General features: G+C 39.3%; 1 protein-coding gene across 1 annotated transcript in view; it reads left to right on the plus strand.

Moving 5' to 3' along the window:
* LAMB4 (laminin subunit beta 4) overlaps window positions 1-17,806 on the plus strand; it is a 140,509-nt gene extending 122,703 nt beyond the window's left edge. The window contains exons 30-34 of the mRNA XM_036760117.1: window positions 1,231-1,438; window positions 5,589-5,727; window positions 7,886-8,062; window positions 13,067-13,220; window positions 17,667-17,806. Coding sequence (XP_036616012.1) covers window positions 1,231-1,438; window positions 5,589-5,727; window positions 7,886-8,062; window positions 13,067-13,220; window positions 17,667-17,806 — 818 coding nt within the window. The remainder of the gene's footprint in view (window positions 1-1,230; window positions 1,439-5,588; window positions 5,728-7,885; window positions 8,063-13,066; window positions 13,221-17,666) is intronic.
* Window positions 17,807-18,344: the final 538 nt, after the last annotated feature.

Consider the following 18,344-nt stretch of genomic DNA (forward strand, 5'->3'; position numbering starts at 1 on the left):
TCTTTGAGAGTTTCTGCATTGAAAAAAAAAATCAGTCAGCATACAGACAACCTAGTGATGAGCCTCTTTGAACCTGGCTAGATCAGTCTTCAATGGAACACACTCCTTTATCATTGGACTTACACTCAAAGCCTTTCCGGGGTAGAAAGTCAAAATCGTTGAATATTAACAGCAGTGGAATCCGAGTCACCATTGTGAGTACTCTCTCCCTGGTCTAATTCATTGGATCACATGTTCCAATTTGTGATTGGATCACAATACGGTCACAGTCAAGTAGCATCTGTTTTCCTTGTTTGTTACTCAATGGATAAATAATGTGACTTTGCACATTATTTAACCCAAGAGTTTCAGAGCCTTTGACAATTTTAATACTTAGGATTCAAGATTTAGAGCTAGAAGGGACCTCAGAGACCATCTAGTCCAACCCCCTCATTTTATAGATTAGGAAGGCCAGGGGATTCAGGTGATTTGCACAACGACACAAAGATAGCAAAACGCAAAGTCAGTTTATGAACCCAACTTCCCTGACTCCAGAGTCAAGTCTCTTTCCAAAGCTAGTCCATATGTAGGGAAAATAGTGACTTTCTTTTGTAGAGGCTTCACCACCAATCAAAGCTCAGAAGTTATTTCTGACTAGCATGTTCGTTTGGTAGTAACTTTTCCTGTTTAGTCTTTCTTTCCTTTCATCACTTAGTCATTTTTTGTTTTATTCACCATTTAGTAGTCTCTTCTTTTGTTTCGTTTTGGAGATGGGGAAGGGAACGCTTTGAAACTGCAACCTTAGAAAAGATTCTTTCTGTCCAGCTCAACTGTTTCTCTAGCAAATAACTTTTTCCTTAAGAATTCTTCCCTCGACTCTTTTATCAGTGACCCAACTATGATATAACCATGATATCGTTAATCTTCATTTCCACATTTTACTTACACACTAGTTCTTCTTTTGAAAGTGTTTATGTGGTTTTCAAAAGCCCTAAAACACAAAAAACATTGTATGTCTATACATATATATACATATTTTATTCACACACAGTTGTTTCTTGTTTCCATGTTAGATTGTGAGCACATTGAAAACAGGCACTATATTTTGCCTTTCTTCATATCCCCAGAGTTTTAGCACAGGGCCTGGCAAATAGTGGGCATTTGATCAATGTTTGTTGACTTAAACATGCTCAAGACATTCTGTGTTTGGTAAAGAGCCACCATTAACTACGTTTTACATTCTTATTTAAGATGAGAACGTCCCACCAGAAGACATAGAAAAGGTTGCAAATCACGTCCTCAACCTCCACCTCCCAATAACTTCACAAAATCTAACTAATGAACTTGACAAAATAGAGTTGCCTATGAAATTCTGTGAGGACGACCAAGCATCAGAGAACAAGTTAAAACTAAAAGCCATGGAAGCCCAGAAACTTTTAGCCAAGTCTAAAGAAGCTGAGTAAGTATTTTGTTTCATAATATTCTCCCATTGCTCTTAGGGAATCATAGAATTAGCAGACGACAGACGCCCTCAAGTTCAGCCTAAATCTTGAGAGGAAATCTCCTCCACAATATCCCTGACATGGTCTGTTTGAAGATCTTCAGTGACCGGAAATTCACTACCTAACAAGGCACTTTGGGTCACTGCTAATTTGTAGGGAATTTTTCTTTACTGTAAGCTTAAATCTGCATCTTTGTGATTTCCACCTATTGCATCCATTTCTGCCCTCTGTAGGTAAGCAGAACAAGACTAATCCATCTTCCACATGATAGACCTCCAAATATTTGAAAGTAAATATCATGCCACCCCTTAGACTTCTCTTTTGCAACTGACCCTTAAATGGCATGGTTTTTAGCATCCCTCCTTCACCCCCAACATCTCTCTAATAGAGAATTTTTTAATAAGCAGTTGGAAAAGTGTTGGCCAAAGGGCATCATGAAATCTAAATGAATTAAAAGTACAACATCCAGAACTGTATAACAAATGCCAAATTCTTGAACAAGGTGACTCAGTGTGCCAGGCAATTATAATAAGACAGAGAGCAGAGAAGCTTGTTTCCTGTTTTCATTAGTGGCTCGGTTCCTTTCTAATGGTCTATTACCTCCTTACACATCAGACTATGAACAATTTAACCAGCTCTGGATTTCCTTTGTCCTTGCTGACTTAGCCAAGCAAAAAGGAACCTCCATCCTGTTGTTTTATAAGCATGGGAAGCTGTGGCTCACTACACAAGCTCCATCAGGTGATATGGATGGTCACATTATCAATGACAAGATTAAAAGCAAACATTTATTAAGCATCTACTCTATAAATAAACCTTTATTACAATTTTGTTGCGACTCAATTGAAGATATAACCCCTTTGTGCCATGTTGGTTTATATTAACATAAAAAATTAGTGTAATTAGAGATGAAATGAGCAATGAAAAAATAGCCCAAAAGGGGTTTAGGGAGATTGAACAGAAAGGGCACAGGAAGGACAAAACTTCATGTAGCTCAATGTGTTACACCAAGTAGGCACCTCATAAACTCTTGTTGAATGAGTATCTGTTGAACTGGTGAGAGAACATTATTAGAATTTGTACAGGAGGAAATGGTAGAGTTTAGGGGAAGAGAGAGGCAATTAATTCTGGAAAGAGATCCAGCAACATGGTAAAATAGGGAAATTGTGGCATGAGGCTGTCCCTGAAGCCCGAATTGAATTCTCTCTTCACCTAATGTCCCGTTGTTGTTCAGCCGTCTCAGTTATGTCTGTATCTTCATAACCGTATTTGAGGTTTTCTTGGCAGAGATCCTGGAGTAGTTTGCCATTTCCTTCTCTAGCTCATTTTACAGATGATGGAAATGAGGGAAACAAGGTTAGGTGACTCTCCCAAGGTGACACAGCTAGTAAGTATCTGAGGCCAGTTTTGAACTCAAGAAGATAAGTCTTCCTGACTTCAGGCCCAGTGATCTATCCACTGTACCACCTAACTGACCTTCGAATTTCCCTAAAATTTCCTTCAGAGATCAGCACAAGCACTACCTTTGACCTAAAACTTTTCCTGATCCCCAAGATGCTAGTGCCTTCCCTCCCAGAATTACCTTATGCCATTTTGCATATATTACGTGCGCACCTATATATGGTAAGGTGCTGCCTACGTAAGATTTGTGTACCCAGATGAGTTGTCTAACTGTGGCTTGAAAGAGGTGAGCCTGTATGATAGTTAGAAAGCAGGAGCAGGTAAGCCCCTTGAGTACCAATAATCTGAACACCCTTTCATCCAGTCTCCAGTGGGATATTGGATCAAAATTATACTTATCTACACACACACACACACACACACACACACACACACACACACACACATTGCTGGTCTATGGGTACAAAAGGCTCAAGACAAACAAAGAAACAAATAAAATCATCCTCATGGACCAAGATTATATCCACTAGGTTGGCCCCTTGCCACTAATGCTCATTACACAACAAATCATCACATATAGTGGATATAACAAATAGTAATCCAAGCAAATAGAAATTGGAGAATTTATAGAGATTATAATAGAAAATGTACAGAGTGAAAAAGCTCTTTTGATGAGAGGGAGATGGGATTTCACATGAACCAAGAAAGAAGCCCTGATCTCATCCAAGAAAAAGTTCTCCAAAGTCTGTAGGAAAGCTGGTTAGAAATCAGGAGATATGTTCAGGAACCAGCTTCCCCTACTCGTCTGTGGCTTCCAAAGTCTGTCTCTCTTGCTGTCTCTACATGTCTGGAGTCAGTCTCCAAGTTAGTCTGATACCACACATGAACTCTCTAGAAGGAATGTCTCTCCTCCCCAAAGCTCTCATGTTAATGCTTTACCTTATTCAGATGCATCATCAAATCAGCATTCTCTCCATCAATTAGGAGATTGTCATGCAAAATGCTCCAGACTTGGTTGGAAGTCCACGTTATGTGTATATATATATGTGTGTGTGTGTGTGTGTGTGTGTGTGTGTGTGTGTGTGTACATATATATGTATGTGTATGTATATAAATACACATAGGTATATATTATATATATAACATATATATATGTTGTTCTAATTTTCTGCTATAGTTTTATTATATTTCTTCTTCCTATAATAACTTTGAATACTCAGTTCTAAATATCTCATAAGAATTGATGTGAGATGAAATCACTGAGAGAGAGACAGACCAACAGCCAGACAGACTGGTATTACTTGAAATGCTTTTCATTTTAACCTCTGACTGGGCTGCTGAGAGGGTAGAATTTCAGTCAGGCTCAAATAAACCTGAATAAACACAGCTTTAAAATATTCAGCCTTAAAAAACACACTTTCTCTCTGTGAAACCTCTTGACTCTTCCACTCCCAACCCCCAGTCCAGTAAGAATTTGTTAACATTGCTGTTTAAAGCTTTAGAAGTTAGGGAACTTGAATCAATTGATAATCATTTTGCCTTTTTATAAGGTAGGTAGTAATAATAGTTAGCATCTATATAGTATTCTAGTTTATTCTCTTTTGAGCCTCATGACAATTAACCAATTAGTAAGCATTAATTAATTAATCATTAAGTGATATGTATATATATGCATTAATTACGTAATTAAGTACTTTATGCCTGGCACTATGCTGGACATTAGAAATAACAAAGACAAAAATGAAACAATCCTTCCTTTCAAAGATTTGCATTCTGTTGGGGGAAATGAGATATATAACAGGGGACTGACCAATGAGTATCCAATCCCTAGGAGTGGGCAGTGTGCTCTGCCTGATATGGTCACCCACATGGATGTTTAGAGCAGCTAGGTGGTGCAGTGGATAGAGAGCCAAGCCTCTTCAGGAGTTCAAATCTGGCCTCAGACACTTACTAGCTGTGTAACCCTGGGCAAGTCACTTAACTTCTGTCTCCTTCAGTTTCCTTAGATAGGTAACCTCTGAGATAGCAGTGAAGGAGGAGAGTAAGGGGCATGATAGTCAAAACAGAAGGATTTAAGAGGGAACAGAAGATGAGGAAATAGAGCCAGGGTCACAGCAACCCTAAGAGGCGACACTTGTAATGTGCTTAATACAGTGCCTGGTACACAGTTAGATGCATAATAAATGTTGATTCCCTTCCCCTTCCCCTTCTCTCCCAACTATGGGGCCAGTTCTCTATCCACAACACCATACTACCTCTCATATTTATAATATACATATATGTATATATACCACATGCTGTGATATATATACTTTACATGTATATGTGTGTGCATGTATCTAGGTTTTGTCATATACATCCAGCTTTCAAAGCACACTCACTTTTAGCTTTTTTCTTTAAGAATAAATTTACTTTATAAAGTAATTTATTTTCTATAATATATATTATAATGTACACAATACATTATTATATATTATAATGTAATATACGTAATATATTATTATATATTATATAATATATAAAGCAGTATATATTATATAATATATAAAATAATATATAATGTAAAGTAATTTACTTTACAAAGACTAAATTTACTTTACACCCAATTCAGTCATGTTTTCAGTTAAATGGAATGGAATCAGGGTAAATCAAAATATTCAGAGTTTTAGATTCACTTAAATCTGATGTGTTGTTCTCTTATTTTAGGGAAGCAGTAAACACCCTACTGAATCTGGAAGAAATGCTGAAAAACTTGCAACATGCTGAAAGCATCCAAGGGCAAGCAAACTCTGCTGTTAAACATTTGACTGATGAGATACAAAAAATCGAAATGACGATACTGAAGGTATTTTGCATCTACTTTGAAACTGTCCTGAATTTGCCTGTAGGATGATAATGTGAATGGAATGTAAAGACAATGCAGTACTAGTTATCCCCATTTTACAGATGAAAGAGGTTACGTGACTTGCCCAAGATCGCATAGCTAGTAAGTGTGTGAGACCAGATTTGAACCTATATCACACACACACACACACACACACACACACACACACACACACACACATACACCCATCACTTTAAAACACCAGTGATCATATCTGTCCCACCTACTTCACAGAATTGATCTGAGGATCAAAAGAGATAGTGATATGTTGAGTTTTTGTAGACTTTTATAGTTTACAAAGCACTTTCTCATATGCTACCTTGCTTGACAATCACAATACTAGGCAGGCCCAGCTCTCACTACTATTCTGTTTTACAAATAGGGAAATTTAAGTCCTAATTAGATGAAGTAGTCACTGGATCAGACTAGTACATTATCAGCACTTGTCTAGTACACTAGGTGGTGGGTCAGTCTTTTGGCCATGGCAAACCTCGAAACTCCAGAAAAATTAAAAATGGCTCTTGTTCCTCTGTGGTTTCTTTTTACTTCAGTAGTAACACTATCAGAGTGACCAGAGAAAGAAGAGAGACTGAGTATCCAGGATCATAGTTTTAAACTATCCACACACATTAATTTAAGAGTGATATAAATGTGAGACCCCAGCCTAATGGCCAACAAGTAGACATGCTACTGAAGTTGTTCAGTCCTATCCATCTGGCCAGGCAGTGTGGGACAGCAGAAAAAGAACACTGACTGTGCAGTCAAAGGGCCTAGGTTCAAATCCACCTCTATATTTATGACCTGTCTCACTTGCCTCCTATGCCTCAGTTTCCTCACCTGTAGAATAAAGAGGTTGGACTTAATGGACTCGGAGGTCTAGCCCTAGACTTGTGATTTTATTATCTCATCCTCACTAGCTTTAAGGGAAATTTTCTTGCAGGAGGTAGACTTTTACTGAAACTTGAAGGAAGCCACAGAAACCAAGAAATGGAGATGAGGAGGGAGAGAATTTCAGGCATGGGAACAACAAATGACACTGGAAAAGATAAGACTTAGTGGGAACCTACTAGCTGTCATCAATTATGTGAATGCCTGTGATGCAAAGACTTATTCAGCATGACCCCAGGACACATAATTAGAAGTCACGGGTAGCCATGGGTAGAAGTTGCAGAGAAGCAGATTAGATTCCTAACAATCAAAGCTAAACCAAAGTAGAATGGGCTGCCTTAAGAAGTAGTGGGTATTTCCTGATGCACCCTGACTAGAGATCTCACTTGTCATCATAAGGGGGCTTCTTCAGGCTCAAGTTAGACTAGAACTCACTGCAGCCCCTTCCAACTCCGAGATTCTGTGATACCAAGTGTTTGTCTTTATTGCGCAGGTGAAGGTCAAGGAACTCTTCACAAGGAGGCCAGGCTACTCCAGATAAGCTTTGTGTGTGTTAGACTGGTCTTTGGAAATCAGATGTTGTTTGTACTCAGTCAATAAAAAATCAAATGCAGAGTAGGGGAAAAATGAAAATGCCATATTAATTCATTCTGTATCATCTCCAGGGCAGCTAGGTGGCACAGTGGATAGTGTGCCAGGCCTGGAGTCAGGAAGACTCATCTTCCTGAGTTCAAATCTAGCCTCAAACACTTACTGGCTGTGTGACTCTGGACAAGTCACTTAACTCTGTTTGCCTCAGCTTCCTCATCTATAAAATTAGATGGAGAAGGAAGTGGCAAAGCACTCCAGTATCTTTGCCAAGAAAACCCTAAATGGGGTCACAGGACCTCAGTTCAAATTTTGACTACTACTTACTAGGTGACCTTAAACAATTCACTTAACCTCTCTGAGCCTCAGTATCCCCATTTGCAAAATGAGGGATTTGGACTAAATAACTAATAAACTACCTTCCACCTTTAGATCTCTGATCCTATTGTCTCTACCGGGAAGATCTTTTAGAGTACACTATAGGGTTCTGCTCTTAATGATGCACAAAATTATTTTACATTAAAATGATTTGCTCATACTTGAAAGATTTGGGAACTAGGGCAATAGGCTTGCTGCCTCAGATTCTAATTGTTTCATGTGGCATAAATGGAGTTTTGCCTTTTTAATCTTTCCCCCAAAATAGGCTGAAAACTTCACCAGTAAGACTGATGGTGAGTTGGAACACATATCAAGCCAACAGTCTACACTGGGAGATGAAATCACTACCCTGCAAACCAAAATACAAAGGACTCGAGATGATGCTGTCAGTGCAAAAGCCCAGGCGGAATCAGCCCAGGATCAAGCTAACATCACTGAGAAGGTTAGTGTTAGTCCTTCAAGAGATAACCAAAAGAAAAGAAGCAGTTTCCTATTAAATAACAACTTATTGAAAATTGACAAGTGGCCTGGCATACAATAAGGGCTTCACGAATGTTTACTATTGACTGCTTGTTCTGCGTCTTTAATCCCAGATCTTTCCCTGTTGTTTTATTAACCTACACTTTTTAGGACTATCAGTATCGTTAAATTTTAGGACCAGTGTCTGCAGCCAAACAATATGTGCCCATCTGACCCTCAGATGAGTGTGTGTGTGTGTGTGTGTGTGTGTGTGTGTGTGTGTGTGTGTAGGAAGGAATTAAGAGAAGGAGTGAGAACAGCAGAGTGGAGGGAAAAGGTTGGTACACCGAAGCAGTTTGCAGAAGTCAGAATCCTCTAGCTACATCCCATCAGGGGCCTTCCTCTGCCCCCCACCCTGAAAGGAAGGAAGGAAATAAACTTTTATTAAGTGCCTACTATGTGCCAGGTACCATGCTAATTGCTTTACAAATATCTCACTTGACCCCTGAATTTCATCCTTTACCTGGAGCCACCAGTCCTCCTGATATTTTGGAATGTATCCTTTACATATATTCCCTATTTCAAACCCTTTTTGAGCTTCCAAATCCAAATGAATGTCTTCATTTAGGTAACATCCCATTTTATACACTCATTTATGTTTCAAAGTAAAATCCAAAATTCTCACCTTGGACATTATTTTAATATAGTTATAGTGCCTAGTCTGTAGTAGGCACTTAATAAACCCTTATTGACTGGCTGACTTGATGCAGAAACAAAGCAGCAGAGGAGACAGTCACATGTCCAAGAGATGCAGATCTAGACATGAAATCAGAGTTAGTTACTGTTTAATTAAGCAGATGTGGAAAATCAGCCATTAAAATGGGCTTTGGCAAGTTGAGTGACCTAGGAAAGCCATTCCTTACAGGAGCCAATTTCCTTAAAAGCCTATTTTCTCATCTCTGTATTGTTTCATTTTCTTCAGAGACAATCATTACCGTGTAAACATACCATCTTTTAACCCACATTTTTTAATGTAAAATTCTGAGTTGTAGCTGCTGGTTTTTTAGTTTTTAAGTTCCTGATGCACCAGGGAAACTTTTTTTCTGACTTCACAACAATCTCTAAGATTTTCTGTGAAAATAGGCTCAGAAATGGAAGTTCTTCTCCCTCTGTCTTTGTTCAATCCATTCTTTGAACAAATATTAATCAATAGCTTTCTGTTTGCATAGCACTGTACTAGAGCAGCTGGGTGGCACAGTATAGACAGAGTGCCGGGCCTGGAGTCCGAAAGACTCGTCTTCTTGAGATCAAATCTGACCTCAGACACTTATTACCTATATGACCCTGGGCAAGTCACTTCACCCTGTTTGCCTCAGTTTCCTCATCTGTAAAATGAGCTGGAGAAGGCAATGGCAAATCACTCCAGTATCTTTGCCAAGAAAAGCCTAAATGGGGTCACAAAGAGTCAGACATGACTGAAAAACGATTCAATGACAACAGAACAGAAGCACTGTACTGGATCATGGGATTTTAGATCTGGAGCTGGAAGCTACCTTAGACGGCACTGAATCCAGCCCCTTCATTTGACAGTTGAAGAAACTGAGGCTTACAGATTCAGTCATCACACAGGTAGTGTCAAAGGCAGGATTTGATTCCTGGTCTTCTGACTCCAGATCCAGTTTTCTTTTCTCTGGGGAGTTTTGTCATCTGTCAGGTGATTCGAATAATGTGTGCCCTGCTGTAGCCAGAATGGCCTTTGTTTTCTTTGAATGACTCAGCTTACCTCATTGAGCCTCTGGACACTGTGGCTTGCTCTTCCGGGGCAGGAAGCCCAAAGAGCATTCCAGGAAGCAGACAACTTCCTGTGTGATGAGTCATGGGGCTGGCTGAGGGGAGGTGTTAACGGCTACGCTAGGGGGAGGGGCCAAGTCAAGAACCAATCGGCCCTGGTCGTTCAGGCGGTGCTTGATGATGTCAAAAACTCTATAAGAGGGGAGAGGACAGCTTGAAGATCCTCTTTTCCTTTTCCGGTTGGAGCCAGAGACAGTTACAGCGACAGTTACAGCGACAGTTACAGCGACAGTTACAGCTACAGTTACAGCCACAGCCACAGCTGAAGCAGGAGCTGCCAGTAGCAGAGCTGACCTACGGGAGGAAGCTGAACAAAGACTTCAGGCCAGTGGGTAATCTTATTACCATAGAGGGGGAAGCATGATTTTGCTTTACGCAATCATGCTTCTCTGTAGCCTCCTGGTTACTCTTTCGAGGCGTACTTATTGGGCCTGGAAGCTTTTGATCAATATATCAAAATGGGGTTGCTGGTTCATGGGTTGGTTACTGTGGAGCCTAAATAAATGTTTTGATTCTTCTGCCTTCTACTTTGAGAGTTTCTTATATCCGGCGGTTCCGAACCTTTCAGACATGTTTATGATCCTCTTTGAGATTATAAACTCTGCCCTCCTAATACACCTGCCTACCTAACAGAGGTGCTATGAGACTGGAATAAGATAATACATATGAAAATACCTCCTATGCAGTGAAACAACGCCGAAGTGAAAAATGTTGTTAATAAAATATTATCAATACTGTTATTGATAGAAAAAATAGAAGTAAAAGATACAGCTTCTCTCAAAGACCTCACATTTGGGTTGCAGAGGCAAAATGTAGAGAATAATAGCTCCCATTTATAGAATGCTTTAGCGTTTACACGGCACTTTGCTCACAACAAACCCACAAGACAGGTAGTATTTGTATGACTGTGCTTGTTTTAGAGAAGAGGAAACTGAGGATCAGAGAGGTAAAAATAACTGTCCCATAGTGATACATTTAGTAGGCGCTACAGCAGGTATTCCAGCTCCATTTTCACCACCATACTGCCTCACTCTATGTGGTGGCTTCACTTAACCCTACTACCCCTTCCATTCATCCTCTCCTAGCAGTATAATGGAGAGAGCACCCATTGGCCATAAGTAAGAAATCCGAGTTGGCCCCGACACTAACCATGTGTCTATTTCTCTGAACCTCACTTTCTTCATTTGTAAGGTGGAGATGATATGAATACTGCTGTACCTGCATTGCTGGGGTCACAAAGCATTGGGCACGACTGAAATGACTGAACAACAACCACCTTCCTTACAGGGTTGTTTCAGGGGACATATTTTGTAAATCATTAGATGTATAAGTAAGCCAACATTAGTGGTGGTGGTGGTGTTTTTTATTATTATCATTCCCTTCCTTTTAGCTGAACTCCTCAGCCAAATGATCTATTGCCCCTGGCTCTATTTCCTCATCTACTGTCCCCTCTTAAATCCTTTTGTTCTGATTTTCATGCCCCTTACCATCCTCCTCAGCTGCTATCTCAGAGGTTACCTATCTGGACAGCCCTCTCTTGGTCTTCATTGTCTTCAAAAGCTTTGCCATATTTATCACTGCTATAGCCCCACTTTTCCTTTCCTTCCTGCTTTTCCAAGCTCTTCTCACCCTTGGCTTCCTTTACAATACACTCTTCTGGTTCTCCTCCTCCTCCTCCTTCTCCTCTGATTATTCCTGCTTCCTTCACTGGCTCCCTTTCTTTATCTTTCCTTCCAACAAAGAGTGTTCCCCAAAGTCTCCTACATCAGCTAACTTCCTCTTATCAGACTCCCCCTCTAACCCCTCCAGTAGTGAGAATAGTTGTTCAGGAGAGATTGCTCATTCCTGCTTCGGTCTAGGAGAATTTCTTGCTTTCTTTCCAAAAGACCAAATCCTAGACTTTTTCAAGTCTTAGCTTAAGTCACTCAAAGCCTTCTCCGACTACTTCACATTGATCTGTCCCTTCTCTGAGCTCCTCCTGAGCTTGTGTGTACTACACATTTTAACAAATGATTCAATTAAATAAATATTAAGTACCAGATATGGTGCTCAGACCTAGGGATACAAAAACCAGAAATGACTCAACGAGCTGCCATTTTACTGGGGCAGGAGAGGACTGTAGGATGCTTGTCTTCAGAAAGACAAGTATATACGAGATGATTTTAAAAGACTGAGAGCATCAGATAAAATTTAAGAGAGTAGAAAAGAAAGGGAAGGGAGGAGGAAGTGAATCCCACACATGGGGAACAGGCTCTCCAAAGGCATAGAGATAAGAGATAGAATATAGATAGAGTGCCAGCATTAAGTCAGCTTGATTATAGGATCATAGTGTCATAGATTTAGAGTTGAAAGGAATCTTTGAGTCATAGAGTTGAACCCCCTTGCTTTACAGAAACTAGAGCCAAGAGAGGGTGAGTGGCCTCACCCAGAGTCACACAGCTAGTAAGTATCTGAGCTGAGGTTCAAACCTACATCATCTTGACTCTAACTCTAGTGCTATATCCACTATCTCATGCTGCCTCTCATGCTGTCCTGCTTTGTACGTATGGAATACCAAAGTAGATTATAAACTCCGAGAAACATCCATCCTTAATGCAAATAGGTAGCTGGATGGCACAGTGGATAGAGCACTGGACCTAGAGTCAGGCAGAACCAAATTCTGATCTGGCAATGTCACCCTGGGCAAATCATTTCACCAGGTCTGCCTCAGTTTCTTCATTAGTAAAATAGCACCCTCTCCCAGAAGTGTTGTAAGGATCAAATAAAACAATATTTGTTACCTGCTTCGCAAACTTTAAAGTACTGTCTAGTTATTGACTATCAAACATTACCCTATTTTATTCTTATAACAATCTTGTAAGGTAACTGACCCATAGAATAGGTGAGTTGCCCAAGATAACTCAGCTAGTAAATAGTAAAGCTCCCACTAGGACATATGTCTTCTGACTCCAAATCCAGGGTTGTCTCCACTGTATCACATATGACTTATGTAAGGGTAGTTCAAATATCACCTTAATTGGAATATTGTTTCCCTTGTGTCCCCTTTCAAATCATAGCGAAAAGATGATCAGTTACCAGTAGGTGGTTAATAAATACAACGTGATGATGACTGATGGTGGTCTTTACTCTGTTATAGGATTTCATTGACCTAAAAAAACAATTTACCGTTCTTCAAGATAAAACAAACTCTAAAGGATCCATGAAGGGAACACTCAGTAAAGTCAAACAGCTAAAAGAAGAAGCAGAAAAATTGGCCGGGGAGATGGAGGAAAAAATGCAACGAATAAAAGGTAGCCATATTCCATTAATATATAAGCATAACTTAGTTCTTTCTTTGACAATGGACAAAGTATGAATAAAACCATAGTAACAAATCTCTGTAATGCATGGAACATATTCCTGTGACTTTTTTACTCTGTTGATTCATTCAATAATCATTTATGGAATTCTTCTTATCTATAAGGCATCCTGCCAGACATTGATGGAGATAAATGATGAATAAGATACAACCTCTGCCCTTAAGGAGTTTACAACCTAGTAGGGGAGATAAGATACTTACACAAATACTACAAAGTAAAGCAGGATACCAGCAGGAGAGATATAAAGAGAGGGTTTCAAAAGTCTAGTCTCTACGCCTTTGGATAGGCTGACCCTCATGCCTGGAATGCTTATTCTTGTACTTATAATATATATACTATATTTATTATATATATTATATGATATACTTTACTTGTGTAACTATAATACTCTACTTATACTGCCTCCTCAACTCTGTCTCTTAGAAATCTCTAGTTTCCTTCAAGATTCAACTCAGGTACCACCCTATCCATGAAGCCTTCTCTAATCTCCTCCAATGTCCCTCCAATAAATTACTTCATATTTGTTTTCATGCTTTATATGTACATTTGTATTTGGGGAGAGTTGGTCCTTGATCCCCTAGGTTGATCTCTATCCTGGTTGATAAAATTACAGAAGAGGTAAGATAACAGAAAAATAAAGTGTTCATGGGGTGGGGGGGGTATGTGTGTATGTGCGTCAGGACCTTAAATGTTTTATCACCCCTATATAAAGTATTAAAGAGTTGTTTCTGATGGAATTAGAAGAATAGCTTGCCAAAGATTGCTCATGCCCCTGGTGGCCCTTAAAGAACCAACTTGCTAGTCTTGAGAGACCATTGAGGTGGAAAGCAGGTTTGTGAAGTGACCCTGTCAGAGAGAGAGAGAGAAAGAGTGTTGGGGTAGGAAGCAGCTCTTCCAGGAGCATAACCCCTGGCATTAGAGAAAAGAACCAATCATGGACTCAAGGGGGAGTTAGTCCTGGCAGTTGGGAATTGATCTGTGGAGAAGAAGGAGCCAGGAATCCAGTTGATTAATCCACCCAGCAGACACATTGTACCAGGAGTTAGCCTCATAAAAACACGAGGAGAAGAGAAAGACAACAGAGCCCTACAGTGCCAAAGGCGTGAGTTGCCTTGCCCACTAGTATTCTCTACATGTATGACTCATTACCAGCGTACTATAAGTTTGTACTCACTCTTCTCACCAATCCTCTTTGCATTTGTGGGAGAATGTACACCAGGTTTATGGGGAGAATATTCTATACCTCTTGTTCTTAATATGACAACTTAGTAAATGCCTTTGCTTTGAGTTAATTGTATCTACTTTGAGCAAATTGTGGTTGACCATTCAAATAAGCATTCAGGTGGGGGCTTGTGGTTTATAGTTTTAGAACTCATAGATTGCCTTGAAACTACGATAGTAGCCTCTACCTGGAGACTTATGAGTGCCATGATGTTGGGGTGATAACCCAGAAAGGATACCATACCTTCATGTGTACATTGTTTCCCTCTATAGAACATAAGCTCCTAGAGGGCAGAGATTGTTTCATTTTGTTCTTGGCATCCTATTGCTTTGCAGAGTGCCTGGCACATAATACGTGCTCAAAACGTATTTGTTGCCCTCTTTTCCCCAGTCTGTGATATGGGACATCATTGGTTTCTGAACAACAGTGCTCATCAAATTAGAGTTGTACATCAGGAAAGTTACTCCTGTATATGTGTGATGGATTGGATAGGGGAGAGACTGAAGACAGAGCGACCAGTTAGGAGAGTAATGAGATATTCCAAACAAAAAGTATTACATTCCTGGACTTTGGTGGTGGCGGCAGTGGGAATGGAAAAAATGAGACACTGCAGAAACAGAATCAATAGGACTAGATAATCTGTTGGATGATTCCAAAGATGATTCCAAGATGGTGAACATTGATAACTAGAGAGATGATCTCTAATGAAGATAGGGAGTCATTCATATAGAAGTGACAGTTGAAGCTTTGGGTAATGGAGATTACCAAGGGTGAGAAGGTTAGAGAATGGTAAAGGAGTAGAGAAAATAAGTGGAAAAAGTCCAACATTTAGGGCAGGAATAAGAAGAAAAACTAGTGGAGACAAATAAACGTTGAGACAAGTAGAAGAAAAACCAAGGGAATGAAGTGACCAATGGAATGGTCAAGGTAGGAACCAAGGAATAAAATAGTATGAAAAGGTAGAGTGTGGCCAAATGCTAAATAATGGTCAAGAAGGATGAGGCCGGAGGAAGGGTCATCGATTGTGGCATTTAGTAGGACAGTAGTGACTTTCAAGAAAACAATGTCAACAGAGTGATTAGGACACAGGCTAGATTGGAAGGAGTAGTGATTACAAACCACTCTTTCTAGCAGTTTAGCTGGGAAAGAAAGGAGGCAAAAGAAGCAATAGTATGAGGAAGCAAAAGTGCCCATCCAAAGGTCATTCTCCCTCAAGCCACCATCTTATGCATGAAAACAAAAGTCTCATCCCAAATTGTCTATGAGGATTTTTACACTTGGGTAACTCAGGGCAAAATTTTCATGTTAGGAACTTGGTTATCAAGGGATTAACATCAATCAGGCTTTTCTTTGATATATCTTCTACACAAATAACCAGAAAGCCATCAGCACTCAAGATAGGAGAACAAGAAATAGAAATATACATTTAGCACTAGAAGGGACATTATAGACCATCAAGTCTAATTCCATCATTTTGCAGACGAGGCTCAGAGAGTTTGAGTGACTTCCTCAGGGCCACACAGCAAATAACTGTCTAAGGTGGGATTCAAATCCAGGTCTGCCTGACTCCCAAGTCCAGGACTCTATCCACAATGTCATGTTGCCTCTCAAATAAAATGCTTTAAATTCTTCTCTTAAAATTTCTTAAGCTAATTCCTAATTCACTTAAAGTATTGTAACTACAATACATCATTCTAATGCTTTTTTTGCTTTTTCTCCCACTTGGAGCACTGGAAGGGTTACCAATACTTACAATAGGGTACGCCAACTGTACAACCCAAGTTGGTAAAAGACCAAAAGAAAGGTCACATATATATTAAAATATCCCTAGCAGTATCTTTTGTTGTTGCAAAGAGTTGGAAGTAAAGTAAATACCCACCAGTTGGGAAATGGCTAAACAAATTGTGGCTCATAAATGTAATGGACCGTTTCTCCATAAGAAATGATGAATATCAAGAACTTAGAGAAACATGGGAAGACATGAACTGATGAAGAGGAAAACAAGCAGAACTAGGAAAAACACACATGATGAATACAACAACATAAATAGAAAGAACCAAAACAAAACTGAAAACTATGTAATTATTTTGACTAAACTTACACCACCTTCCCTTTTTTTTTTTCAAAAGTGGGAGTGTGGAACATTACATATGTTGTCAGACTTGATGTATTACCTTGCTGAACGGCTTTCTATTTTATATTCTTTGTTACAAGGGAAGGCTTATTGGATAGAGGGAGAGATACATTCGTAAATGAAGGTGATACAAACATCTTAAATTTGAATGAAAAAAAGAGATATCATTAGACCCTTAGGAAGGGAAACTTGGAAGTGTTGAATTTGAAAGTGTAGAATTGGGGCACCCAGCAAATACGTGAATCAGAATCAACTAATAGATCTCAAAAACTTAAGCCATACATCTCTATTCTGTTGCAACCACCAAGCCTCTCAACCTAAGCTCCACCCAAACACCCCACAGTGTAGTTTACCCCCTCCCATGCTAGTCATACCCTTCCCCTCTGATGAATCCCCCTCTCTTAAGTTTCCAGTGCTTTCCAGTAGAGAAGAAAGAATACCTAATAGCAGCACAGCACTTAATCAGCAGACCCTTCACTGTCTGGTTTTGGTCCAAAAGCACATACATCCCTTCCCTGTTACACACACGCGCACACACACACACACACACACTGTCCAAAGGATTAAGAGAATGAAGACCCAAGTGCACAAACAAAAATGAACAGAAATCCATTGAGTAGAAAATAAATTAATATGTTTACTTTTTTAAAATATAAAAATAACTAGAACCTTTAAAATTTTTGTCATACTGTCCTAGCTACTCACTGTCATCCAGAGTCATCACCTATATTTTCATTTCCAATTTATTTCTAACAACAGAAAATATATTAGGCTCTAAATGATTAATGTCCCTGTAAAGATTTTATTATCTGAAGCCAAAAAGCTCCAATGTCAATAAGACATTTGCTCTAATTTGCATGATATCCTTGAAAATTTTAATAAAAGGAAGATTATATTAGATGGCAAAAACAATTGTGTCACTAAGAAATATGTAAATCTCCACCCTGGAAAAAAATGTGAGAGCTGAGAAGAACTTTTTGTTTTCAAATACATAGTTTCATTTCATTTTTTTTTCTTTCAGATTTAGAAAAGAAGATCCAGGTCTTGAATCAAACCAGGCAAGAGAAAGTCAATCAACTAAAGCAACTAGAAAATCATGTCATAGCTATTAAAAATGAAATTGCCGAACAAGAAAATAAATATGCTACCTGCCACATCTAGACCATTTTAGAGGGTTAGAGTTGCCTCCTTATATTTTGGCTGCTGATTAAACTCCCCTGCTTAGAATTAGAGAGTCCTGGAAATTGGAATGGCTCTCAGAAGTCATTTGTCCAACTCCTCCCCAAAGTAAGAATTTCCATTTACGACAGCTCCCGACGTGGAGATCAGAAAAGCTGTTGTGATGTCAGGTAAGCAAGGGCTGGGGCTGTCTCTGTAACATAGGTCTGTCTGGAGTTTCCCCACCCTCTGTACTGCTATTTCTTGGTATTGAAGGAGACCAAGGAATTGGAGCCAGGGAAATGTCACTTTTTATGAAAATAGGAAAGGAAAAACAAAAGGTTTTCAAGCAGCTTTTTCCTCTTGACATTTTACCCTTCTGTTAGTTTAAAGGGGGGAGGTGGGACAGAAATTAGGTATGCAAAACAATTGTATTTAAATAAGCATGGATTCAGACTTATGCTATTTCTGTCGAATGACTTTAATTTTGATTGACTATATTCTGTATGGAATCAATATTCCATATATAATTAATTACCTA

Source organism: Trichosurus vulpecula, chromosome 5 (assembly GCF_011100635.1).
Source record: "Trichosurus vulpecula isolate mTriVul1 chromosome 5, mTriVul1.pri, whole genome shotgun sequence".
In the NCBI taxonomy this organism is placed as follows: Eukaryota; Metazoa; Chordata; class Mammalia; order Diprotodontia; family Phalangeridae; genus Trichosurus; species Trichosurus vulpecula.